This window comes from Periophthalmus magnuspinnatus, chromosome 8, assembly GCF_009829125.3.
Source record: "Periophthalmus magnuspinnatus isolate fPerMag1 chromosome 8, fPerMag1.2.pri, whole genome shotgun sequence".
NCBI classification, from domain to species: domain Eukaryota; kingdom Metazoa; phylum Chordata; class Actinopteri; order Gobiiformes; family Gobiidae; genus Periophthalmus; species Periophthalmus magnuspinnatus.
This window is the reverse complement of record NC_047133.1, coordinates 7,359,132-7,385,703: the sequence shown is the minus strand read 5'-3', so window position 1 is coordinate 7,385,703 and position 26,572 is coordinate 7,359,132. Positions and strand designations below refer to the sequence as shown.

The window sequence follows — 26,572 nt, the reverse complement described above, 5'->3', positions numbered from 1 at the left end:
GGAGATATTTTTCTGCACTTTTGCTATTCACAGCTCTATTATCAGTTTTGACCAGAAAGTGAACAGTGCTACAGTCTCAGTTGTACGTTTTAAGACGAACTAAATTAACAATATTCTCTACTTCAGTTCAATGGAAGAATGTTTTACTTTTTTGAAAATACTTTTTGAAGCTCAACAGGGATCACCCGCTCCGGTTCCGGAAGTACATTTTTCATAAATTTTCCCATAGACTTTCAAATATAAAGAGTTCAAAGGCATCGCAGAGGCTAACAGCTACGTGCTAACTTATGTGCTTTTTGTTTTAAGTTCAAAAAGCACATTTAAAACACAAGATTCATCAAAATGTTTTCATAACTTCGCAGTTTCCGAAAAAGATTTTAAATAAAAGTAAAGGTCATTAGTTCTACAGAGCTGATTAGACCTTAGCTTCAAACTTTTAATACATTTTTTTTGGAAAGTCTATGGGAAAAATGAATGAGAAATTTACTTCCAGAATCTGGGAGTGGGCGTTCACTGTTCAGCTCCATAGTCAATAGGAAAAATGTATGTGGAGCACTACATTTTCTTCTACTAAAAATGAATTATGTCTTCAGATGATTTTGAAGTTTGTGTCGGCTAAATATTTGGCTTTCCTGGTTGCAGTTTAATCCAAGCTCTTTCACATCATCCATGTTGCCGTTGCTGCAGAGAAGTTTGTCACTGTTGAGAATGGGGAGTGTTGGATACTGACTTCAGTGGACTTTTAGAAAAGCTTGTATTGCCGACAAACCCTAGTCTTGATGTAGATTTGTTTTGATCCTGTTTTAGTCCTTTGTTCAGGTCTGGTCTGGTCCAGGTTCAGTTCCGGGCTGGTCTTAATTTTGATGTGGTTTTGTGTGTAAGCATAGATTGTATATATAAATGGACATAGCTAACCTGCTAGCTGCTACGTTCCAAATAGGAAGTGAGCATGGGCGCGCTTCTGGCTCCATCAACTCCGGCTCCAATTCACTTTCTATTGAAAAACTCCGGCTCCTCTCTCTGTAACTGCTGCAGTGATCCTCGTCAGTTTGATCTTAAAATGTTTGTATTAACCCGCTCTACATGATCCTGGTGTTTTTTTATTTCACTATTTTGCTGTATTGTTGTATTTTGTAAACCAAGATATGAACATTAATAAGAGATCAGTCAGGTTGCTCCTGCGAAAAAATTAGCAACAAGTTTGATTGACAGCATTGCTAAGCGCCCGCTCTCTGCTAAACCAGTGGTGCGAGAAGGAAGGGGCGTTACCTGTAACATCCTCACTCCTGATTGGCTCTTTGGTTTCTATGATATTCGTGGTCTGAATTCCAAATACAGAACTCTACTCCAGATTAGCCTCTATAACCGCTAGCCTTGATGAGCTTCATTTGACCGGAGCCGAACGCTATCGATGACGTCAAACACCCTCAGTTCACTTCTTTATACTGTCTATGTACGTAGGTGGGTTCTTCACCTGTCATTAATAGTTCTGTTAAATCTATCTGTGGGTAAAGTGCTGACGTTTTGGTTGAAGAATGCAGCCCAGACCCCCCTTCACTCCCGCTCCTTTCAGTTCGCCCATGTCTTTCTCTTAGTCATATCGTGAACCAAAGATGATGTCATGGTTTAAACAATAATCCGTCTGTGTCCTCCTCTTAGATTCGGCTGATAAGAACTGCACCTAAATCTAGACCAAGTGAAAGGTGTGGCACTTCATTTATCTTCAAAATGTTAAAAACACAACTAGTTTATTTTAAGCGGTTTGCAGCGGTCCAGAGTTATTCCTCACTTCCCTTATGCACGTCGAGCATCCCGACTATTCCTCAAAGGCACGTTTCACAACTTTCAAAGCCCAGAGTGGGATTATGCCATCGTGGTAACGCTAACAACAACTAGCATGCTGACAGTGCAATAAAACGCAGACAGCACACGTTGGTCTCATTTCTACCATTTTTTTCTTGCCTATTGCAGATATATTGTATAAGCAGCTCTTGAGGTCAAAATAAGTATAAAGCGTTGTATTGTCAGAGATTCAGGAAGTGCACATTTAGCATGCTAGTTGCTGTCAGCGTTTAAGACAGCTACAGGGCCTTTAAGAACTGTTTATACAATATACACAACCAGCCCAAAGGTTAGACCCATTTTTCACCTTTGTTTCTGCACCAAAACTTCGAATGACACATATAAGATGTAGTAAATAAAGGCAAACACAGAATGACTCCAGACATGTTTTACTTACTTACTACTTTACGCATTCCTTGACCCTGACGCGGCACAGCTGTGAAGTGATCATTTCAGGAGATTTCATTAAGTGAGGAGGATTTGAGTTGTAAATATATAAAAACAAATATTTAGTTGAGGTTTTTTTTGCTTAATATGTCAGATGTCTTCTTGGGGGGCAGTAGTATTTGTCCACTGAGCTGAAGGTTGACATAAACATCATTGGTAGAGCGGTCAGATCCACTGATCCACAGGTTGGCGGTGCGATTCCAACTCCCACGGATGAATGCTTACCTCGTCTTGCCCCCAGTGTCTGTGTACACCGGTGTATGAATGTGTGTGTGAATGGGTGAGTACTAGGTGAGTTGATGTAAAGTGCATTGAGTGCCTTGAAGGTGGAAAAGCACAATATAAAATGTGTATATAAAATGTAGAAGTTGGTGAACTTGAAGAAAAAAATGCACTGAAAACGAAAATGTGTCCAAACGTTTGACTGTTCGTGAATCTGTACTGGGGTAAAACTACAGCCCATTTAACAGCAGCTCCATAAAACACAGTGAAACTCGAGTCTGTAGCTTTAGCAAAACTCAATCTTTTTCTAATTATGTTTACAGAACTCCTCCTTTAAGATATAATTTGCACTTTTTGACCCCTTTCAAAGATTTACGCCCGGGGGAGTACTTCAGAGCAGTTTTAATAATACTACAAAGCCAAATGCAGTGTTTGCAAAAGTTTAATTAGAACATTTAGGAGCTCGTGGTCTCATAAATTATACTTCAATGTTTGGATATTACAGTGTTGTTTTGTGCAAGCTCCTGGAGACCTCAGAGCGCTGGTTTAGTCTGAGTGAAGCTCTGGATATGGGGTTTTAGTTTCAGTTTAGTCCATTTTTTTAGATGTAGTCCTAGTTAAGTAGCTCTGGTTTAGATCTAGATCACAACACAATCAGTACGGATCCCGCTATAATGAAACTTCTGCACATCACATTGGGATTGTGCAGTTGCTGTGTACTGTTTTGTGTCATGTTTTTGTATATTTATGGAGAATTGTCGTGTGGGAGCATGGGTGACATCGGTGACTCTCCACAGAAATGACCTGTAACTTCACATTCTTGTATTCATGGAGATAGATTATTTAAAAGCCATAGTAAAGAACATTAGTCTAGACAAAGCTGTAATGTCTCTATTGATGCTTTGCAGTGACTGGGGGTGTTCTAAATGTAGGTCTATGATGGAAAGTTCAGCGGTTACCATGGTGACACAATGCAAACATTAGCAAACACTGTCAAAAAATGTTAAGATCCTCTGAAAACTGAAGAAAAAATACAAAATGGATGTAAACGGCACATTTTCAGGAGCCTGTGAACAATCCAAGAGTTCATGGTCCTGTTTAGGAGTTTGATTTTCAGTTTTAAAAAAAGCTGACACTGACTAACTGAAAAAACTGTCGGCTAATGCTAGCTAGCTTATGACTATAATGCTATTTGAGAGTGTTTGTTCAACAGCACAGTTCAACTCACCTGTTGTAGTTCAGTTAAGTCAGATCTTTATGGTCAGATTGTGTTAAAACAAAGCTCAGATTAAAGTCTAATAGAGCTTCAGACAGAGCAGTGCACACAGTTAGCATCACACCCCCAGGGAATGTTGACGACATCGGCTGCAAAATGTCAATAGAAGTGAGTAATCCATCAAAATTCTCACACCGTGCACCTTTTAACTTCATGTCTCATTTCATTCAGTCTTCATCTTTAGTCTGGAATCTGAGGCATTTTAACAGCAGCTCCACATGAGACGCATCACTGTGTGAAACTCCACTAGCCCAAGAGTCGAAGTATCGCTCAAGTCTGGAGCTATATCGCTCAAACGCATCATTAAAGTGCATTTAACGGTTAAGAGCACTTATTCACTAAAACAGCACTTTTTTGTTTTGTTTTTTTTTATTCTGGTGAAGTTTTTTATTTTAATTTCTAGTTGGATAAGAACAGTGGTGCAACATAACTAAGTAAAAGTAGTAAAGTAAAAGTATACATTTTAGATATCTGTTCTTTATTTGAGTACATTTTAGATACTTTTTACTTTTACTGTACCACATTTGAGAGCAGGTATGTGTACTTTCTACTTCACTACATTTTTGAACAGGACTGAAAAATAAACTATTTTTTCTAACTGTTCATAATTTGAGCAAATACAAATATACAAATAAAACTGCTAGAAATAATGATTGATTTAATTATTTCTGTGGAGCAAAATCACTACAGTTGAAGCTTTATTAAATCTCAAAACCTGTGTGAAATACTTTTACTTTTTACTCTTTACTTTAAGTACATTTTTAAACTTTAACACAGAATTTTTCACGTGATATTTTTACTTTTACTTTACTTATCTGCTCTGGTATTTAGTAAAAGTAGTAAAGTACTGTAAAGTAAAAGTATACATTTTAGATATCTGTACTTTACTTGAGTACATTTTGGATACTTCTTCTTCTTCTTCTTCTACTACTTCACAAATAAAACGGCTAGAAATAATGATTGATTTAATTATTTCTGTGGAGCAAAATCACTACAGTTGAAGCTGTGCAAAATACTTTTACTTTTTACTCTTTAAGCACATTTTTAAACAGGTACTTTAATACTTAGGTAGATTTTTTCATGAGATATTTTTGCTTTTACTTAAATATTTTTTTCTGCTTCAGTATTTGTAGTTTCCCTTAAGTAACAAAATTGAGCACTTCTTCCACCACTGGACCTGGGCCGCAGATATAACTTACGTAGAGGTAATTTTCACTTTGGTTACCTAGCAACCATAAGGTAAACAAGGGCAAATAGTTATGAAAAATCCCTTCCTTTTGCGTAAACTGTCTCTGTGTTTTGCTTGGAGTTTCTGTGTTGATGACAGAGGGAGTTTATTTAGAACTCAGCGCTACTTCCTGTATTGTCGTATTTTTCTTTTCAGCTTCCCCCCCCCCCCACAAACTGCCACTTAACTGATGTAAAACTATGTAAATATTTAGCACGGATCCCGCCAAACCAAATCAGAGTTAGAAAAACAAATATCTTGAGACGCTATCGTAGCTTTAACGCTCTATAACTTCTCAATATTTGTCTTTGGAAGCTATCTACACTGTTCAAAAAGTTCGAGCTTGAAAACACAGTGGAGCACTTCCTGTATCACCACGTGACATCACAAGGTGGAGCCGGGTGTTTTCTGATGCAACATTATAACGTAGATCAGAAAACAGCGTAACACAGTCGTTTTAAAAGTCCGTTGAGAGAGCTTTTTGTCATAACTGCTACAAAATGTTTATTTACTCACAGGTCTGTTCAGGTAAAATCTCTTCTCCATGGTCTAAATTAGTTTGCATAAGCTCTGCTACTGTTGACCCACGCAGCCAAAAGCTATTTAAGTCTGAGCTCATTTGAAGTGCATTCTGGTTGAAAATGACTCAAACGACTGTAACCGAAGGACCCTGGATGAGACACTGGGCTTTTGTGTGACGCTTTGCACAATTTCCTGTATATTCTGAGAGTGCCTTCCTTTTACCTCGGCTAAAACAATATAAACAATCTCTCAAAGAATGTGAAGGAATCCAGTGAATTAGCTGTAGTACTGGCAGCGGTGACTCAATGGCTTAAGCGTTTCCCCAATAAAACACGTTGGTGGTGGTGGTTGGTGTTGTATCCTACAGCAAGACACTTCACTTGCCCATGATAATTTAATAATAATTTGTCTTGCTCTAGTACCTGTATAAATAAATGGACATCGCTAACCTGCTAGCCGCCGCGTTTCAGATAGAAAATGAGCATGGGCACACTTCCAGCTCCATTGACTCTGGCTTCAATTCGCTTTCTATTGAAAAACTTGGGTGATGTAGTCTTGTGGGCGAAGCATCGGACTAATCTTACAGCTAACCGTGCAAATAGGGCGCTGGAAATATGGCTAAACATGCATGGACGACATCTAAAACATCTTCAGGCGTGTTTTTGATGAGGGAACAACATTATAACATCTCCAAAAAAGTCAAATTTTTACACTATAATAATAATAACCTCCTCTTTAATGCTTGTCTCTCGTCCACAGAGCATGTATTCGGCGTTGCCCGGTCTGTTGGAGGGTAACCCGTTTTCGGACACGGGGCAGCTGAAGGTCCCAGAGGGGCTGGGTCATGTCCTGGACGTCCTGAAGGAGGCGCTAAAGCTGCTCACGGCGTTCCAGGTCCACCCCGACATCTCGCTCCAGCTCTGCGCCTACCTGTTCTTCTTCATCAACGCTTCGCTCTTCAACGCTCTAATGGAGAGAGGTGAGCTGCTTTCAAAATACAAAAAAAACACTAGAAATCAAGTCTACGAATCTACAAATTGAGTATAATTCTAAAGGGCCTGCCAAATTAATATTAGAATCATATTATTGTCTTGGAAAAATGCATTTCTCATCAAAGAAGTACATTTTGATCATAATTTTACTGCTCTGGGCCCATATGACACTATTTTCTGATCTGTTATAATGTTGTTTCCTCATCACAAAAACTAGCACTACTGAACTAAAGGTAAAGGTTAACATGAAAACTACCACTTCATGACATCACAAGGTGGAATAGAGGTGGAATAGAGCTAAAATAGAGCGCTAAAACACGCATGGATGACATCTAAAACAATCTTGAGGTGTGTTTTTGATGAAGGAACAATGTTATAACATGGCAGAAAGCAGAAAAAAATTAGATTTTTGCGTAATACACCTTCTTTAAAGTCAATTTCTCAGTCAGTGGCCTAAAAATGGATCAATATAAAAGATGTACGTGTGAAAACTTTATATTCAGAACCTAATTAATACCATTATTTTTCCGTTCCAGGCTCGGAGGTCGGGTTTTACCAGTGGTCTCGCGGCGTTCAGATCAGAGCGAACCTGGACCTCCTCATGGACTTCACTCAGAGCATCGGTCTGAATGACGTCGCCGCTGAATTCTTCCAAAAACTGTCGGCCGCTGTGAATCTGCTGGCCACGCCCAAAGAGACCCTCCTCCAGGTCAGAGGTCGTCCACTTCCTGTTTGTCCTGTCCGGGGCGGGAATGTCGTGTTTTCATTGTAACAGTAGTGTGAAATGAAACTAATCAAAACTGAACTTTCTTTGAACCTTTTACAGTGGAATAATATTGAGCCGTGTGCTGTACTCTGCAGGTTTGTAGAGAAAAATCAGTGAGGAAAAATGTGCCTGAATCTAAAGAGCCATGTTTGTTTTGAGGCGCTTACAGGACTACACAAGAAAAACTGCTTTCTTGGCTTATTCTTGTATATTTACTGAAATGTTAAATAGTATATACTGTTCCCGAAAGCTCTCACTCAATTAGTAAACAGTTAAATCGAAACTAGACTCACTCAGCTCTGCCAAGGCACTGCTGTCATCTTGCAATCTTAAACATATTGTGACAGATAAAAGAACTTACCTGAAATTACCTGAGATTCAGAAAACACACTTCTCCAATACTTAACGAAGATGTGAGTCTGGTCAGTGGTGAATCTCAGTTCAAATAGGCGTGATTGACAGGTGGATTAGCCAATCAGGGACATGCATGGTCTGTCAGTATCAGAAAAAATTAAGGTAAAAACATATCACTTGAGGCTGGAAAAACATGGTGAATTTCTGCAGAATCAAAGATCAAAGCCTAAACTCTGTTAATCTGAGGTGAGAGAAGTGCGATTTTATTTGTAAATCATAAGTGACCAATGAGCTCTTTGTTTCACATGCGTCACTGAAATGAACACATCACGTTTGACCTTGACACGCTGAAGGACCTGGGACCAGACTGACATCAATCTGTATAAAAAATACAGAGAGAGATCAGTCTGGACCAAAATGGATATCAGGTGGATTAAAGATGTCAAAATGCACCAAAATATAAATAGACCTATTATTAAAAAGATAACATTGAACTAAAATATAAAACTAAAATATAAAAATGTAGTTTGAATTAAACAGAAATACTGAACTGTTTACATTGTGGTTGCTAGGTAACAGTTACATACTAAAAATTAAATAAGATTAACACTGAAGACAGGTGAGACAGCCGATCAACTCTGCTTTTGGCTTTTGGTATTTTGATTATTTCCCCCAAATTATGTAATTAAACTTTACTCCAAACTCACCCACAGCTTTTTTTTTTTTTTTTTTTTTTTTACCTCAAACCTATAACAGAGCTGTAGTCATATGTGTTACCTCTGCACATTAAAGTGTTGTGTATTTTTAGGCAGCAGATCTTCAAAACAAATTATCGGCCTGGTGCTGGAGATTTAAGGCTGATAGTCCATAAGCAAAACAGTGCAAATATCGGCACAATTTATCAGCCTATCTCTAGAATTAAGGATATTTGATCTAAAAATACAACATGTTTTCAAACCAAACAGTAAACCGACCCGACACCAAATGCATTTTCTTCGCTCGCTAAAACATTTCCATGTTTTGGTTTGACCTCCGATGGCACGTGGTTATTTTTCTCCAGACTCGGCTCATTTAAGTTGGTCTGTTTACTCTGAGCTAAACAAAAACAGTGAAACGATGCCCCGTTGAGTCGTTACAGACGGCTCCATCTGATTTAACTTATCGCCCTGGAAATAAGGTAAAATACCAAAACATTACACAACCAGCATTTAGGAATAAGTTCTCATCAAAACATTCCTGGAGTTGTGTTTTGTTTCATTCACATGTTTAACACACAAACCCTGCAAATTTAGGCTGAGTTTTTCTCTCAAACTGAAAACACTCTGTCCCACCTTGTGATGTCATCATGTGGTGTGTTTTTAAACTCCACACACCTTCACTAGAATCATTTTGGATAATTTCAGCCCATAATTCTTGTTCCATCTCTGACCTCTAAAAATCCCAGCCCCTCTGACAGATTCTGACAAGCCAGGGGTATGAAGTGTCTTGCCCAAGGGTACACTTAAAGTACAGGGTCTAGACATGCACAGTAATTTAAACAAAAAAAATTCAACCCAAAACTATTTAACTTGAAGTGTTTTGATAGATTCATATATTTTTCTGACTTGGTTTGGTGGGTAGGACCTGTTTTATGTCAGTGAAGTGGGACAAGGAAGACATTTTCTGACAGTTTAAATATTGATTGAACAAACTAAATGTGTCGTCATGTGTTTGTATTAGTCAAGTCTTAACTATGGTGTAATTTAGATAAGTGTTGGCTCTTGTTTACATTATGGTTGCTAGGAAACAGTTATGGAATTACCTCCATGCGACATCTGCAGTCCGACTCCAACCAGGAAGTAGAAGTATAAACTAAACCAAAAAATACTAGGCAAGCTTTTAGTGTAAGTTAAATCAGACCTATTCTGCAAATTAGAGTTTTCAGGGCTGTTTCCTTCTCATTGAGCCTCTGAAGTTGTATTTGGAGTGGTTCATGCTTGAGTAATCTTTAAGTACTCATTTTTAAGACGCCATTTTCCGATCTACCCCTTGTTTTCCCGATTTGTTTCTTTTACTAAGTTGTTTTAGATGAATATTGTGATTTAAAATATCCAAATTACAACATAATGATCCACAGTTGTCATAGATTATAACTATAGAGCGACACAAGCACAGTCGCGCTGATTTAAGTATGAGTGAAACAGTAGAAGTCTAATCTGTCAAATGGGCTTTAACTCCACAGATCTGACATTCACACTGTGTACAGTACGTGCCTGGTTACCTCTTAATCCCAGTGAGCTCACACTGGACTCATGTTTTAACTCAGACCATGTTTATGTTTAAAACTCAGAGGAATGCACTGAACACTGTACTGAACGCTGCGCTGAACGCTGTACTGAACGTTGTACTGAACGCTGTACTGAACGCTGTACTGAACGTTGTACTGAACGCTGTACTGAACGCTGTACTGAACGTTGTACTGAACGCTGTACTGAACGCTGTACTGGACGCTGCAGAGCTCATAAACTGCTCATCTGAGGGGGGGTTAAACTCGCTCTGGTTTATGCCTCCTGGAAACGTCACTCAAACGTCTTTGGGTTTGACGTACAGCAGCTTCTGTGTCTGGCTTATTACTGTGAACTTCACTGGCGCAGCTAAGTCTTAAGTCCTACTTTTACTACTACTACTACTACTACTACTACTACTACTACTACTTTTACTACTACAACTTTTACTACTACTGTTTCTCCCATCACTGTGACATTTATTATTATTTGTATAGCTCTCAAAACTACTACTGCTACTTCTACTACCACCACTACTGCTACTGCTGCTGCTACTACTACTACTACTACTACTGTTACTACTGCTATTACTACTACTACTACTACAACAACTATTGCTACTACTTCTACTACTACTACTACAACTATTGCTACTATTATTATTACTACTACTACTACTACTACTACTACAACAACAACTACTGCTACTAGTACTACTACTACTACCACTACTGCTACTACCGCTGCTACTGCTACTGCTACTACTTTTACTACAGCTTCTCCAATCACTGTGACATTTTTTTTAGCTTTCAAATCTGTTACTACTACTACTATTACTACTACTACTACTGCAGCTACTATGATACTACTTCATACTACTTCTAGCAATACTACCACTACCACTGCTACTGCTGCTACTACTACTACTACTACAAATAAAAATAAATGTTGCAGCTATTACTCCTCTAAGATAAGAAAAAAAATCATGTATATTTCTACTACTACTACTGCTACTACTGTTACTGCTACTACTACTACCACTGCTGCTGCTCAACAGTCCCGTCCTTAGTCCTCGTCTGTGTCTGTCTGAGGAGGCGTGTGCTTGTTCCTCTCTTGTTGTGAGATCATTTTGTGGCTGAATTCACAGAGCACACTCCCTCTGAACGTTTGAGGATTTTCCATCTGGATTTCAGACTTTAAAAATGTCCGACTGGAGTAATTTTGAGTGACTCTTTACATTACGTTACCGGGATGTGGCCACACGGGACACGAGGTTTTACTTGTCTCAGTCTAGTCCACAGAGCATTTATCTGTTTTTGTCTTAGTTGTAGCTGCTCAGTATAACTCCTACATATGACATATCTGAGCAGGGCTGAGATCATTTGGAAAGAATATCTAATCTCATTTTCTGTGGTAAATATTGTTATTATCTATCATCATGGAGACAGCAGGCGGCACAGTAACACAGTTCAGGTCTGTGGAGAGGCGATGCAGTCAGAATCATAGACTGTATATATAAATGGACATAGCTAACCTGCTAGCCGCCATGTTTCAAACAGGAAGTGAGTTCTGGCTCCATTAACTCTGGCTCCAATTCACTTTCTATTGAAAAAACTGTGGCCCCTCTCTCTGTAACTGCTGCATTGAGCCTCATCATGTCGGTCTTAAAATGTTCAGATTAACCCGTATTTTCGCTCTTATGTCTGTAAATCAAGATATGAACATAAATAACAGACAAATCAGGCGCCTTCTTCCACTGAGGTTGCTCCTTGTCCTGTCGAGAGTGGTATTAAAGCCCAAAGTGGATACAGTGTTGAGTTCCACGTTAAGGGGACATTTAAGGGCATTTCTGTTTTTGATAAAGGTCCCTGGCAGTCTGGGTAATATTATGCGACTTCCAGCAATTCAGCGTGAAGGAGGCTGTATGAGCAGAGCAGAGTTTGAGGTGTTTATGTTTTAGTTTTACCTCCATAAACAGACCCACTCGCACTCACAGACCTCTGCAGACATTAGATCCTCAGATATTGTGTATATATTATCTGTGTGTACATGTTCTGTCCATCTCTTCAGTTCAGTTCAAGTTGATTTCCAAAAGTGCTTCACATAAAAGTCAACACAAAACACATACAGATGACACGATACATAGGAAAACAACAATAAAACACCGGTATATCCTGTCTAGCTTGTATTAAATGCCAGGGAGAAGAGGTGGGTTTTCAGTCTAGTCTTAAACTGCGTTAAAGAGTGAGAGGATACATACAACACAATAGCATTTTGAATTGCTCCTGATATGAAATAGGAGTCAGAGCAGGTTTTAAAACTCCAGCTGATATCTTGTTTTGGTTGATCTGCTGCTTAGAACATACACACAAAGCTTTATATTAACAGTTTAAAAGGAAGAGATAGTTTTTTATAGGTTTATGGTAAAAAAAAGGGCTTGGGGTGAGTGTGTAGTAAATTTAAGTCGCATAATTTGGGGAAAATAATCAAAAGTGGCCCTACATATCAGACATATCGGTTCCTATGTATTCATGACAAAACCCATATGTACCGATCTTTGTTCTCGTTTTAGTTTTTGTGCGTACACGAGCTGCAGTGTTCTGGACATTCTGTCAGAGCTGCAGGGAGCCCGGGTCCATCTGGATCTCACGTCTGCCTGAAACTCATTTTTATTCCTCACAAATCATAACTCTGATCAGAAATATGTTTTTATTCCGCATATATTTGTGATGTTCTGCTGGGAGGAGACGGACCTATGAGACCCCAGCCTTAACACGTGAAAGAGTCTATGGGAAAAGCACATCTCCCTTTGTAGTGTATATCCATGTTATTCTAATGTTACCGTAGTATTTAAAGCTTGTCTGAGTCACATTGTACACACAGTAATAACATGCTGTTGTTTTATGTCCATCCAGGCGTCATGGTCCACTCTCAGGGCTGAGTTTGCCGCTCTGAACCCAGCCCAGCTCCACCACATGCTGAAGGAGTACAGCTCCGCCCGGACCGGCCCCCCCTCCTGGAGGCCTGCGGGGGAGGACAGGGAGGCCGCGCACAGGACAGGTGGGTGAGGGAGAGGGGGGAGCGCAGATGTTGTTTTGAGGAAAATTTTATGAAGAATCTTGTTGTTGTTGGTCTATCTTTCCAGGTGCGTCTAATCTCGTGTCTTCTACTTGTAGCGGGGGTTATTAGAGTTAGACTTGAGAATAGTTAACTGTGTACTACGAAGAAGCAGCATTACGCAAGTTGTGTGTTTACATGGACCAAAGAAATGTGATCAGCATAAACACCTGGAGTCCTGTGCTCTCGTCTCACAGCCAGAAGGTCATGAGTTTTGGGGAGGCGTGGGCCCTTTCTGTGTGGAGTTTGCATGTTCTCCCCGTGCCTGTGTAGGTTTCCTTGGGGTGCTTTGGTTTCACCTACTATAAAAAAAACATGTACAAAAGGCTCCTGTCCGGGGTCAGGACTCTAAGGTGCTTTTCACACATTAGTGGCTCTGTGGTGCGCCTCCCAGTGGCAGTGGAATTAGTTCTGTTTACTTTACTTTTGGGTCAGTCTTGTTCACACACACATCGCGCATCATTCACCACAAACACCATGAGCCACATCAGCTGATCAAAGAACTTATTTCTATGACAACACTCTTCTAGCAGACAGAGCGTCATGAATACTCGCGTACGCTAAATTGCAACTAAATCTCAGTTGTTAAAGGTCAGTAAGCCATGGATCTTTACTTGTTGTATTAATGTGAAAGTTTCATTCTTTAACTTTTTCATCTTTGTCTTTTCCACATGATTTCACATTTTTGAGTTCATGTAATCGAGTTAACATAATTATGCTAGTCAAATCCTGCGTGAAAAATCTAAACGAAATCAGATCACATCAGATGTCACTGTTTACATAACATTTCAATATTCAGATTTACAGGTAAACACAGCCACTGTTGGATCCTCCCAGTGTGATTCACAAGAACTATTCAAAAATCCCCTAAATCCTTTCCAGTATTAAACAAAACTGTACATTTCCTTAATCCCAGTTGCACTCACAGACAGATGTCAGCTGCTTTTCACAGTCTAAAAAAACCCCAAGGTTGTAATTTTAGATGACGTTTTCCCATTCACGTCGGCGTGACAGGCCCTGGCAACAACAGCACGGCTCTATTTACTGTAAATGCCAGTAACAGGACTCTGAACACTGTCTCAGAGCACGTTCAGACCTGAGCACAAACACCCTACACTTCCTCCTGTGTTATTAGTGTTGTTTTCAGGCGATGCAGATATCGTCTTGTGTATCTTTTGAAGTTCATTTTTTCCAGTGTTTTTAAAGTTGTATATTGGTCAAATATAACCACGAAAATCCACCAATTTGTTTCTTAAAAGCACTGTTCCTGATTTTTACCGTCTTAGAAACGTGGAAAGCAGAACTAGTTCATTTTAAACAGTTTGCAGTGGTCCAGAGTTATTCCTCACTTACCTTAAGCATTCAGAACATCCTAATTATTCACACTGATGAGTTTATAAGTGGTTTTCACCGCAGTGGAGTTTTGCGATCTCAACAGCTGCTAACCATGCAGTTCTTGATTCTCACACAATAAAACGCTACATTAAAAACATAAATATGACTTTCAATATCAAATCTGACACAAACAGTACAGACTTATAATATGACAAAAATAACACAGTCGATATGAGGTCATTCAGCCCTGGTTGAGTTAAAACTATAATTATTACACAGTATTATTATGATCTTTAGTCTAATCTACTCTCACAATCTTTCCTCTGAAACTCTCTCCTTCCTCCTCTTCCTCCTCTTCTCTCTCTGATGGCGTCGTGTTAACCAAAACATCAACCATAGTAACACGATTAATCCTATTGCATGGCTTTATTTACTCCTTCCTAATTATGTCTTAACCTACTTATCCCAGCTATACCAAGAGCTTTACATCAAGGAACCACTCACCCATTCACACACACACTCGAGGAGGATTAAGTGTACACTCCCCCCTTCTCTTTTTTTTTTATTTTTTTTTATTTGAGTGCTTGGTTTCAGAGTATATGAATTTTTCAAAGTGTTCATGATTTATTTCCTTTTTTGTTTGTTTTTTTTATTATACTAACTATTTGTTTATTTTGCCTCTTGTCCTGCAGCGGACATCTTGGAGAGTTTTGACAACCACCCTCCTCTGATCCTGCCCAGCGCGACCTTTAACCTGGAGCTGGGAAAGCCCATCGTGGAGCAGGGCCTGTTTGAGCAGCTCTCAGTTCTACAGCGATTTATCCAACAGCTGCCAGAAAAAGACACAACCAAAACAGAGGAGGGCCAGCAGGTAACGAGTTCAACTTTTACATTAGAAAAATATATGGTCCTGAGGAGGAGGGCTGCGAGGTTAATCGTAATCGAATTTGAAATCACAATATGGAAAAGGTCAAGGCTGCAATCTTTGAGGTAGCATAATTCCACCACTAACAACCCTATTCTGTATATAAACTGTTAACTCTGTAATTTAGATCTGCACAAACATGTTCTGAAATGTGATTCTTCTATTAGTTTGCCAGTTCATATTTCAGTCTTTTTGTCACTTGTCACAACTATAGCATGTTTAAAAGCTCTGAAATGTCTGTTTTGCAGAATAAGTCTGATTTAAAAGATGATTATCAAGAAACCAGAGTGAGCTTCACATTCTCCTCACAGTCTCTCATTTGTGTTGAAATCCTGTTGGTTTAAACCTAAAATGCTTCTCTCTGATTTGAATTGTCACTACCTAAACTCCAGCACCTGCAGACAATCATGACTCAGTGCTCGTGCAGCCTCCGCAGCTCATTGAGTGAATTGTAGAGGTTCTTTCACATGAGGCCTGTCCATAAACTGAGAATGAGACACACCTGTATGTGTCTCTATCTGCAGGTCAAGGCTCTGGACACACAGGCTCAGATGTGATTGTATTAACTTTTTTTTTTCTTTACCGTAACAGCACAGGCTCCATACCATGCCTTTTAAAGTTGTGAAGTCATTATTATACCAAAATAAACCCAGCTAAAGTGAACATTTGAAAGCATGATTTTAGTTTTATTTGTTTTACTCTTAAACCTTATATTAAATACTGTGTGTTACAAACATTGAGGTAAACTTGTTTCTCAGTAAGAATGCAACACACACTTATTTTAAGATGTCTGCACTGGAACCTCCTACTTTGGTTACACGGCACAGCTCTTCATCTCCAGGTTGACAAAAGTCCTTGTAATACATCTTTTCAGTGACTGCAAGCATCTTTTAGTGATGTATTCTACCTTCCTGTAAACAGTTAACAGTATATCCATTTATGACCATGTATGGAAAGTATGTAAAATTATAGAACCAGCTTTCTATAGATAGTACCTTTGACGGGCTATAAGTACTAGAAATACTCCCTTGAAACGTAACGCCTGTCTCCTGTCTGTAACTTCATTCATCTGATCAGATAAACTTCTTTCAACTCTCTACCGGGTCTGCAATCTCTTTCTTCACAATTACAACATTTATACCATCTAGAAAAAGGCTTCCCCATCTGCTAATGATTGCGTTTATTCCTTCTCCACAGACACTTGCCGACAGCCAGTCTGCGACCCAGGCCTGTTCAGGGGCACCTCCAGAGCGGGACCAGGACTGCCCCCCTGTGGAGCCCAGCCACCCCCGCGGCCCTCACTCCGACCTGGGCAGCTGTGAGGCCGAGCTGACCCATAAACTCAAGAGTCTGGAGATACAGAGCTCCCTGCCTGGACCGGAAGATCGGGGGTCCCACAAGAGTCTGGCTTTGGACCCCTCGTGTTTGCTGACCCCTCCTAACACGCCCCAGGGCATGGAGCTGAGCGAGCTGGAGAGGGACCTGAGGGAGGAGGCCAGTCTGCAGAGGAAAGGTGACTATGAACTCAGTAAAGATGTTGGATTTTGGTGGATTTTAGATTATAAATGATTCATTGGTTAATCAATAATCATAATATAATGTTGTTATGACACTTTTAGAGCCAAAAATCAAAACAAAACCTAAATTTACCAAGAAATTGTATCTGTTTTTGTCACACATCATCTTTCTTTCTTTCTTTATTCTTTATTTGACAGGGACCATGTACAAATTCATTAATCTTACAAAGAAAAGATGATTTGCACCAGATTTAGCTACTGCTACTTTCCATCTGCAGTCCCTGAGCAGGACATCACATTATCATTCAGTTTGATGTCATTGAAGAGGGGGCATTTTACTTCTATGGGGTATTAACTGCTATCACATCACATATTTAGATCACTATGTTTCCTTTTATTGTTTTGAAAATGTAAAACTTGCCAAAAACAACACTTTAACATGTTTTATAAGTTTCACTTTTGTTTTTGACGCTCTGAGTCAAAAGTGACTCCTCGCTACCGATTAATACATCACATCAGGTTTGTCAAGTTGCTGTGTACAGTTTTGTGTCATGTTTCTGTAGATTTATGTGGAGTTGTCGTGTGGGAGCTTGGATGATGTAGGTTTGTGGGCGAAGCTTTGGACAAATCTTACAGCTAACAGAAAGGGAGGTTTGAATAGAGAGAGATTTCTAAATTACTCAGACATGCATGGATGACATCTAAAACCTCTTCAGAGGGCCTCGTCCTACTTGTTTCCATGGAGATGTTTTTCCTGACTGTAATATTCCACAGTATAAAAGTTGTTCTCCATTGAGAATGTTACAAATTATTGCTTTAACTTTCCATGGAATCGTGCAGGTGACATGCCACCTCCAGGAAGTTACACACTGTACCTAATGTTGTAATGTTTATTTTTAAAATATCGTCAGAAACACTTTGTTTCATGTGTCTGTGTAAACTCTCAGTCTCTATGGATATATTTGTTTCATGTATTATTATTTATTTAACAGGATGACACTGAAATCTTATTTTGTGTAAATTAGAGCCAGTAGTGGAATGTGACGAAGTACAAGTGCTGGTAGTAAAGTACTGTATTTAAGTACACATTTTAGATATCTGTACATAAGTAGATTTTAAAGAGGATACTTTCTACTCCACTACATTTTTTTAACTGAACTGAAAAGTAAAAGTATTTTTTATGTTTGTCTGAGACCTGCTAAAAAGGAGGATTTATTTTTAACACATTCATAATTTGAACAAACAAAAATATACAAATAAAAAGAGATAGAAAAAACAACTGATTCAGTTGTTTCTGTTGAACAAAATTCAGCACAAATATTTATCAAAACCACCACATTTGAAGCTTCATAAGACCTCAGAATCTGTGTGAAATACAATTACTTTTTACTCTTTAAGTACATTTTTAAACAGGTACTTTAATACTTTTACCTAAGTAGATTTTTTTGCTCTGTTATCTGTACTTCTACTTAAGTAACAACTGAGTACTTGTTCCACTGCTGGTTAGAGCTGGTCTGATCCAAACATATTAACATACTTCCATTACACAAGCTCAGAAGGTACAAGTTATATAAGTTTTATTACATCAGAAATGTGGGAGTGCTACCGTGGCGACATTCAGTACAGCTTTATTTAAAATGATTACGGGGTCTATTTAAGTTCACGTTGTTCTTTTCAGATCACAAAAACAGCTGAAACGTAACATGGATGACCCCTTTTTAACAGCAGAACACCTTAAAAGTAAAAAGGCATTCGTTTCCTGTCTCCTTCAGGTTATAATTCAAATGACTCTATAATCTGTCACTACCAATATGGCCGACACTCCTCCTTATCCTCAACCTCTCCTAAAACGCTCCCATTTTCTCTCTTCCTGACTGACGCGAGCCTATTAAAGCAAGTATTTAGTGGCTTGACCCCCGCGCACCTTCGCATGCTTGTATACGTCTAGCCAGGGGAGCTCAGAACATAAAAGAGGTGGGCCCGTTTTGGACTTGTTCGGGTGAGTTGGGGAGTGAGGAATTTGAAGTGGAAGAGGCCATGCCGGTGACTCTGCGCTCAGAGGAAGCCCCGTTTCCGCTGCTTTGTTTGCAGACGCCTCCCTTTTTATGAGCTCATGGGTGGGAACGAGAACAGGGAGAAAGTGAGTGGGGCCACCTCCAGTTCCTCAAGACATCATCAAACAAACTTCAGACGCAACCTGGGCTGTGCACTTTTAGTCGTAAAGGCCCATTTCACGCTGTTTTCCGATCTGTGTTATGTCGTTTCCTCATCACAAACATATCTGGAGTTGTGTTTTGTTTCATTCACACATGTTTAACACACAAACCCTGCATATTTAAGCTGAGTTCTTCTCTCAAACTGAAAACACACTGTTCCACCTTGCGTTTTGAGCTTCGGAGATGTAGACAGACTAACAATAAAGTGCTACGCAAACATGTGTGAATGAAACAAAACACACCTCCAAGTATATTTTTGAGGAGGAAATGACATTCTGACATGGCTAAAGGTCACAAGAGTCTGTTTTGCGTAATATAGGACCTTTAAAGGCCCAGTACTTGCCTTGCACCAGTACAGATATATTGTATAAACAGTTCTCGAGGTCAAGTCCTCTGTGTACTGTCTGCGCCTAATTATAAACCATTTTATTGAGAATCAGGAAGCGTGCGGTTAGTATGCTAGTTATTGTTAGCAAAACTCCTGCAGGTGTAGTCTTGTGAGTGCAGTTTGAGTTAGATACGCAGAGATATGTCACAGTTTCGAGAGCTTTTGCCAGACCCACTTTTTAGTCGACCAATCGATCAGCAGCACATGTCTTTAGTCCAACGAGAGTTTCTTTAGTGTACAGCCCTACCTCCTCCGTGTTCATGCACCTGTGTGTCCTCCCTGTTCTCCCCTGTGTGAAAACGGACCACCTCTGGCTCTTTAAAACCTTCAAACAAACTTAATTCAAAAGGTTTGGCTTGACCTCAGCTGCAGACTTTATTTAATCAATGACATTCATGCTGTAATGTAATGTTGTGCTAATCTTCTAGCCGCCGCGTTCCAAATAGGAAACGACTCTGGCTCTAATTTCCACATCAGGAAAGTGCGGCCCCTCTCTCTGTAACTGCTGCTATCAGACTCATCATTTTGGTCTTAAAATGTTCATATTAACCCGCTCAGCATGATCATGATGTTTTTATTTAGCTATTTTCCGTAAATCAAGATATAATAAGAGACAAATCAGCTGCCTTCTTTCCCTGACGTCACTCCCGGTAACATTAGCAACAGGTTTGATTGACAGTGTTACTAAGCGAGCGCTCCCCTCTCAAACCAGCGGTGCGAGCAGGAAGGGGCGTTACCTTCACCAGCTTCGCTCCAGATTGGCTCTTTGGTTGCTATGATACTCACGGGCGAAATTCCAAATATGGTACTTGTCTCCAAATTCGCCGCTATAACTGCTCTAGCCTCGATGAGTCCACTTTTTTTATACACTCTATGGTGGGCTCTGGTTGCGTGGAGTGTCTCATTATTTGAAGTCATCTGGTTCCAGGATTACATTGGAACCAGCTGGGCCCCTCTTTGAACATATGTGTGCTGTTTAAAGCTCTCTAAATCTGGAGCGCGAGTCAGGCACACTACACGGCATCATCGTTTCTGTACTCGATTAAGGACTTCAGTCACAACAAATTGGATTTTTTTTCAGAGCTGTTGCATAAAAAGAACATGTTATAATGTTGTTACCTCCTAAAAACGTACCTTGAGTCGTGTTTTGTTTCATTCACATTCATGATTCTAGTGCAAGTATATGGAGTTTAAAAACACAGTGGAGCACTTCCTGTATTACCTCATGACATCACAAGGTGGAACAGAGTGTTTTCTGTCTGAGAGAAGAACTCATCATAAATATGCAGAGTTTTTTGTGTTAAACAGGTGCGAATGGAACAAAACACAACTCCGGGTACGTTTTATGTAATTGTACACGGTCCAAATAAACCAATAAATGAAAAAAAAGAAAGGTAACAACATTAAAACAAAGATCAGAAAACATATAATATGGGGCGTTTAAGTGTAATCCTCTACGGTGGAACATTTCAGGCAAAGTAATAACAGAATGGGGGAAAAATAGCACCTTTTATGCTTTTATTAATGCTGTATTAGTATATCTGTATCCTGGGTTAGTCCTGGTTTAAACAAACACAAATCGACCACCCAGTCTAACTCCACCACAGCAGCAGAACCAGCAGCCTCCTCAGCCTCTCTCCTCACCACCCACAGTATATTTCTACCCGCGGGGGTCTAAGCAGAAACACAGAGTCAAGTCCATTTGTATTAGCCCACTTAATGCCCTTAACTTAATCCATAGCAGACACATGCTTCGCCCCAAACCTGTCTGTACCTCTGGACCATGGGACGCTCGCTGCTTTTATTTTGAAAGTTTGTAATCCTTTAATCTGAGTCCAAGAATTACAGAGAGGTGGTGATGTCAGGAGAGAAAGGGGTCGTCATGGGAATTTACAGTTGGCTTGGTCAGAGGAATCCTGCTGGAAAGAGAGAGAGGCATTGTTCAAAGCGTGGATCTAAGAGGGAGGGGACCTCACCAGAGAGGGGCTGGGAACTAGGGCTACAGGACATGAGACTGGAAAAAAAATCTATGTTAAAGGTGCGCCGTGGAACTTTTTTTTTTGTGTGGACATCCTTCACCTGCTTGTCCATGGAGATCTTTTGCTTTGTCTTGAATGTTTTGTTGTATGGCATTAAAGACTTTACCATGTTATAACGTTGTTCCCTCATCAAAAACAAGCCCGAAGACGTTTTAAATGCCATCCATGCGTGTTTGAGTAATTTAGCGATCTCTCCCAGGCCATAATCCAACCGTCCTTATGGTTAGCTACTACTGCCGCTACGTTTTTAGTCCTGGTTATATTCTGGGTTAGTCCTGGTTTAAACAAACACATTTAAACCAGTGAAACAACCCTCCAGTATATCTCTACCACAGCAGCAGAACCAGCAGCCTCCTCAGCCTCTCGCTTTACCAACGTAACTGTATGTTCAGTGCTCCACCCACAAGACTAGGGCACTAAGGCAATTCTCCATAAATATACAAAAACATGACTGAAAACTGTACACTACAACTTCACAAACCTGATGTGATGTGCAGTAGTTGAAACTTTTAAAACATGTTAATAAGTTGTTTTGGGCAAATATAGCATTTCCAAAACAATAAAAGGAAACATGGTGATCTAAATATGTTACACGTTACAGTTAACACCCCATAAAAGTAAAATACCCCCTCTTTAAACTTGTCTACTTTGCACAGACGGGGAATAAGAACAAATATTAAAGCTGCACTATGGAACTCTGCTTGTCCATGGAGATCTTTTGCCTTATCTAGAATGTTCCGCAGTATGGCATTAAACTTGTCTACCTTGCATTTATTCAATTATATTACAGGATATGAGAGGAGGAGAATATCTATAGTAAAGAAGCGCTATGCAACTTTTCTGCATGCATGTAGTTCTTTGCTTTGCCTTAAATGTTTCACAATGTGGCATTAAACTTCTCCATTTATTCAATTGCTTCACAGGATACGATAGGGTCAGGACTAGAGAAAATAGGGAGACACAAAAAATTGTCCGATTTAACACAGGCTTATGTCATTCTTGTAAACACTGAGTTTCTGTTAAGGAAACAAAACAAAAGTGAACGTTTTTTAATTATTATTTCAGCAAATGAAGGTGCAGAGCGGCGTGCGGAGGAGGTGGAGAGCGAGGAGGTGTTCACGGTGGAGCTGCGAAAAGGGCCTCAGGGTTTGGGACTGGCCCTGGTGGACGGCACGGTAAGAGTCTTTATGTCACATTTATACATTTACATTATCTTACATAACTATAGTATAAATGTACATTAAAAGTATCAGGGCCCTAAACTCAAATGACGGACTAAACCAGGAGTTTTCCAGGTCCATATCACATTTATAATCCCAGCTAATAGAAAATGGTAGCACAAAGTGGTTTAAAACATTTGGATTTTCAACTCAAGACTTTTGACTTTTACAAACTGCTTAATCTACTGAGCAAAACTTACTCAAAAATGTGTAAGTGAAACAAAACACAGCTCCAGGTATGTCTTTGAGGAGGTTACAACAGTATAACATGGATTAAAGGTTCACAGTGCTCCTTTAAAGTGCTCAAGAGTCCATTTTGTTTAATATATGACCTTTAATTATTAGGATTTAAGTTCTAGTACAAACTGGCAGAAGCGGCATTTCATAAAGTCTGTGTAATCCCTCAGTCGTCCAGGTCTGATCCTTCTGACTTTTGGCTTTTACTATTTCATAAAGTGTTTTTTTTTTTTTTTTTAATGTTCCTGCCTTTATTTGAATGAAACAGCAGATCTGTGATGTGGTGCCATTTCTCCTCCAGAAAACTCCTCTTCAGATGAGTGGGATCTACGTGAAGTCGGTGGTCCCAGAGTCTCCGGCTGCTCAGTGTCTCAAGCTGAGGGTCGGGGACAGGATCCTGGCTGTGAACGGCATCAGCCTCGTGGGGATGGACTACAGCATGTAAGTATAAACCAAAACACACAAAAAGAGGAGAGAGATTTAGGTGGGATAGGAATTACTCTTAAATTCAGAGTTGGCACAGACATAAATATATATAAGTGATTTAACAAGTATTTAAAAATGTATGTGTCGTCATGTGTGGGTTTGTTAACTATGATGCTATTGTTTTTATATGTTGTGGTTATTCTGTTTGCTTTATTAATATTTAAAACAATTAGAATAAAAAAAACCCCACAACTTCAGTTCTTTTTATTGCATTTTATTGTATTATCTGGTTTGTATATTTGTTATGTCATATTTTCTGTTTCCTTTATTATTTTAGTTTGAAACCACATAAACATATTCAGATACACCGGTCCCTCGTTTATCGCGGGGGTCACGTTCTAAAAATCACCCGCAATAGGTGAAATCCGCGAAGTATCAGCTTTATTTTTTACAATTATTTTATATGTTTTTTGCTGTAAAACCCCTCACCACACACTTTATACACTTTTCTCACACAGGCATTAACATTTTCTCACATTTCTCTCTTGTAAAATTAATTAATAGTGACTCACGTGTATTTCACAGTTCCTCTGATCATGCCTCTTCGTCCTGGCATCGTTCCGCTGTAGTGTCGATAGAACATTTATGTAACACATTCTGTACTGTACAGGAGACACAGCACGGAGGAGACTGATGGACAATGGTCTACAGTCCCTCAGCCAATCAGGACGCAGAACACAATGCACGATCATAAACTGTAAAAAAAATAAAATAAAAAAGCACGTAAAATTGCACACAAAAAATTCGCAAAACAGCAAGACCACGAAAGGTGAACCACGATATAGTGAGGGACAACTGTAAAGAAGAAATATGTAAGAGGTTGGTTTTATTAAAATCAACAAATAATGAATACAGTGTTTCCATATTGAAAGTCCATATAAACCATATAAATCAAAATTTTATCCGTATAAAAACATGAAAGTACACAGTGGGTCTCCTGCCATAGACTGTATAAAGAAGTGGACTGAGTGAGTGTGGCCATAGCATGTGGATTTGGAGCCGAGTGCCATATTTGGAATTCCGACCGCGAGTATCGTAGCAGCCAAAGAGCCAATCCGGTGCGAGGCTGGTGAAGGTAAAGCCCCTCCCCATCCGCACCGCTGGTTTAGCAAGAAGTGGGCACTTAGCAACACTGTCAGTCACACCTGTAGTTAACGCTAGCAGGAGCGACCTTACAGAAAGAAGGCGCCTGATTTGTCGAACATTTTAAGTCAATCGAGCCGGAAGCGCGTCCATGCTCACTTCCTTTTTGGAACGTGGCGTCTAGCGGGTTAGCTATGTCCATTTATATATACAGTCTATGGTTAGTGCGGTTAGTATTGGACAGTGTAAGTATAATGTAAATATATATATCCTCTTATTCTGCACTTGTAATTTATTTTTCCCTGTAGATTTGAAATATCGTTGGTTTTCTTCAGCCTGTGTGATTTATGTGACAATGGGATGTACTCTCTGTTCTCTTTTACAGCGGGAAAGAGCTGATCCGATCGTCAGGAGACACACTCAAACTTCTGGTGGCCAAAATTGACCCTAAAATCGTCAACAAAACCACAATCACCACCAAATGCTGAGAAGAGGAATGCGTTTTTCTATGGGAGCAGATTTCAAAACATTTAAACTCACTTTCTATTGGATTTCCAAAGCCAGTATTGTGCAACTTTTTATTCCCAACCAAAGATCAATGGTTAAACTGTTTATTTTGTGTTGTTTTTGTCAAGCAAGACAATCAAGGGACGCTGGGCAACTCCCGGGCTCACGTCTACGGAGCAAAAACACACATTTGTGGCCTGTGGGTCAAGCCAGGTTTATACGAATGACTTACTTTGCAAAAGAAATTTTTTTTAGAGCTATAAACAACGTCCAGCCCGGCTCCGGCCTCGTAAACTGTGGCGAGGAGGACGGAGGCTGCAATGGTGAAACGCCGGTTTGTAACTTTGATGCAAAAAGGGTTCAGTATTTTTACCTCAAGACAATGAAAAAATTATTCAAATTCTTTTAGGTTACTGCTTTAAAGTATCAGAATATTATCACAAAATGATCCATATGTAACAAGTCGTATTGTCAAAGAACGTGTTTTTAATATGTTGTTAATGTTTTCTTTTATGTACATTTTATTTCTGTGTGTCATTTAAAGGTGTAGTGTGGCGTCTCCATGGAGATGTTGTTGCTTTGCTTGGAATGTTCCACAGTAGGGTATTAAAGGGCTCATATTACGCTATTTTCTGATCAGTTTTAATGTTGTTTCCTCGTCATAAACACACCTGGAGTTGTGTTTTGTTTTATTTACACGTTTAACACACAAACCCTGCAGATTTTGACTACGTTTTTCTCTCAAACAGAAAACACTCTGTTCCACCTTGTGATGTAAATACCACTTCATGACATAGACTAATAATAAAGGATTACGCAAACATGTGTGAGTGAAACAAAACACAACTCCAGGTCTGTTTTGGAGGAGGTAACAACATTATAACAAAACTCACAAGAGTACATTTTGTGTAATATTGTACCTTTAAATGCTAACCTGCGCAGCTCGATGGTTTTTGGGTTATTTGTACCTTCATAAACTCATGAGAATCATCTTTGCTCCACTGCTGCGATGGAGCCCAATCACAGCAGCACAGTGTGGAAAAGAAGAACCAAAAAGAAACATGGCGAAAATCCAGACTATTTAACGTGTTGAGGAAGAAGCGAGAAGTGCGTTTGTGGAGGAAAGACGTCTGTGCTTTTGTCTCAACTGGATTTAACAAAAGTTTGATTTTTCAGCTTGTTCCACTGTTCGGCCAATCAGATTCAAGTATTGCTTGAGTATTACTATATCATGACATAAATGTGTAGGGTGAGAACATGACCTGGTCTCCATGGAGATACAGTTAAAAGTTTAAATACACATTACATACACTATAGTTTACACAAGTTTAAATACACTATATCAAATGTTGTCAATAAACCAGAAGCTTCCAAAGACATGACATCATCTCCTGGGTTTTTCCAAATGTTTTAAGGGCATCATAAATCTTACTGTATGTAAACCTCTGACTTTAAAGAAAGAAAGAAAAAAAATAAAATAAAATCATCTCTTATTTAGCAAATAGAAGTAATTTTGGTAACCCTACGTGATCTAAAACAGGAAAAGTTTCATCTGATTTCATGTTGGCATGTGTGTTTTGATATAGTGT

General features: G+C 39.4%; 1 protein-coding gene across 1 annotated transcript in view; it reads left to right on the top strand.

The window, feature by feature from the left end:
* Positions 1–26,172, top strand: part of radil2a (Ras association and DIL domains 2a) — a 48,828-nt gene extending 22,656 nt beyond the window's left edge. The window contains exons 9-16 of the mRNA XM_033971421.2: positions 6,297–6,516; positions 7,066–7,238; positions 12,829–12,973; positions 15,058–15,236; positions 16,488–16,803; positions 22,516–22,625; positions 23,209–23,348; positions 24,862–26,172. Coding sequence (XP_033827312.1) covers positions 6,297–6,516; positions 7,066–7,238; positions 12,829–12,973; positions 15,058–15,236; positions 16,488–16,803; positions 22,516–22,625; positions 23,209–23,348; positions 24,862–24,964 — 1,386 coding nt within the window. The 3' untranslated portion in view covers positions 24,965–26,172. The remainder of the gene's footprint in view (positions 1–6,296; positions 6,517–7,065; positions 7,239–12,828; positions 12,974–15,057; positions 15,237–16,487; positions 16,804–22,515; positions 22,626–23,208; positions 23,349–24,861) is intronic.
* Positions 26,173–26,572: the final 400 nt, after the last annotated feature.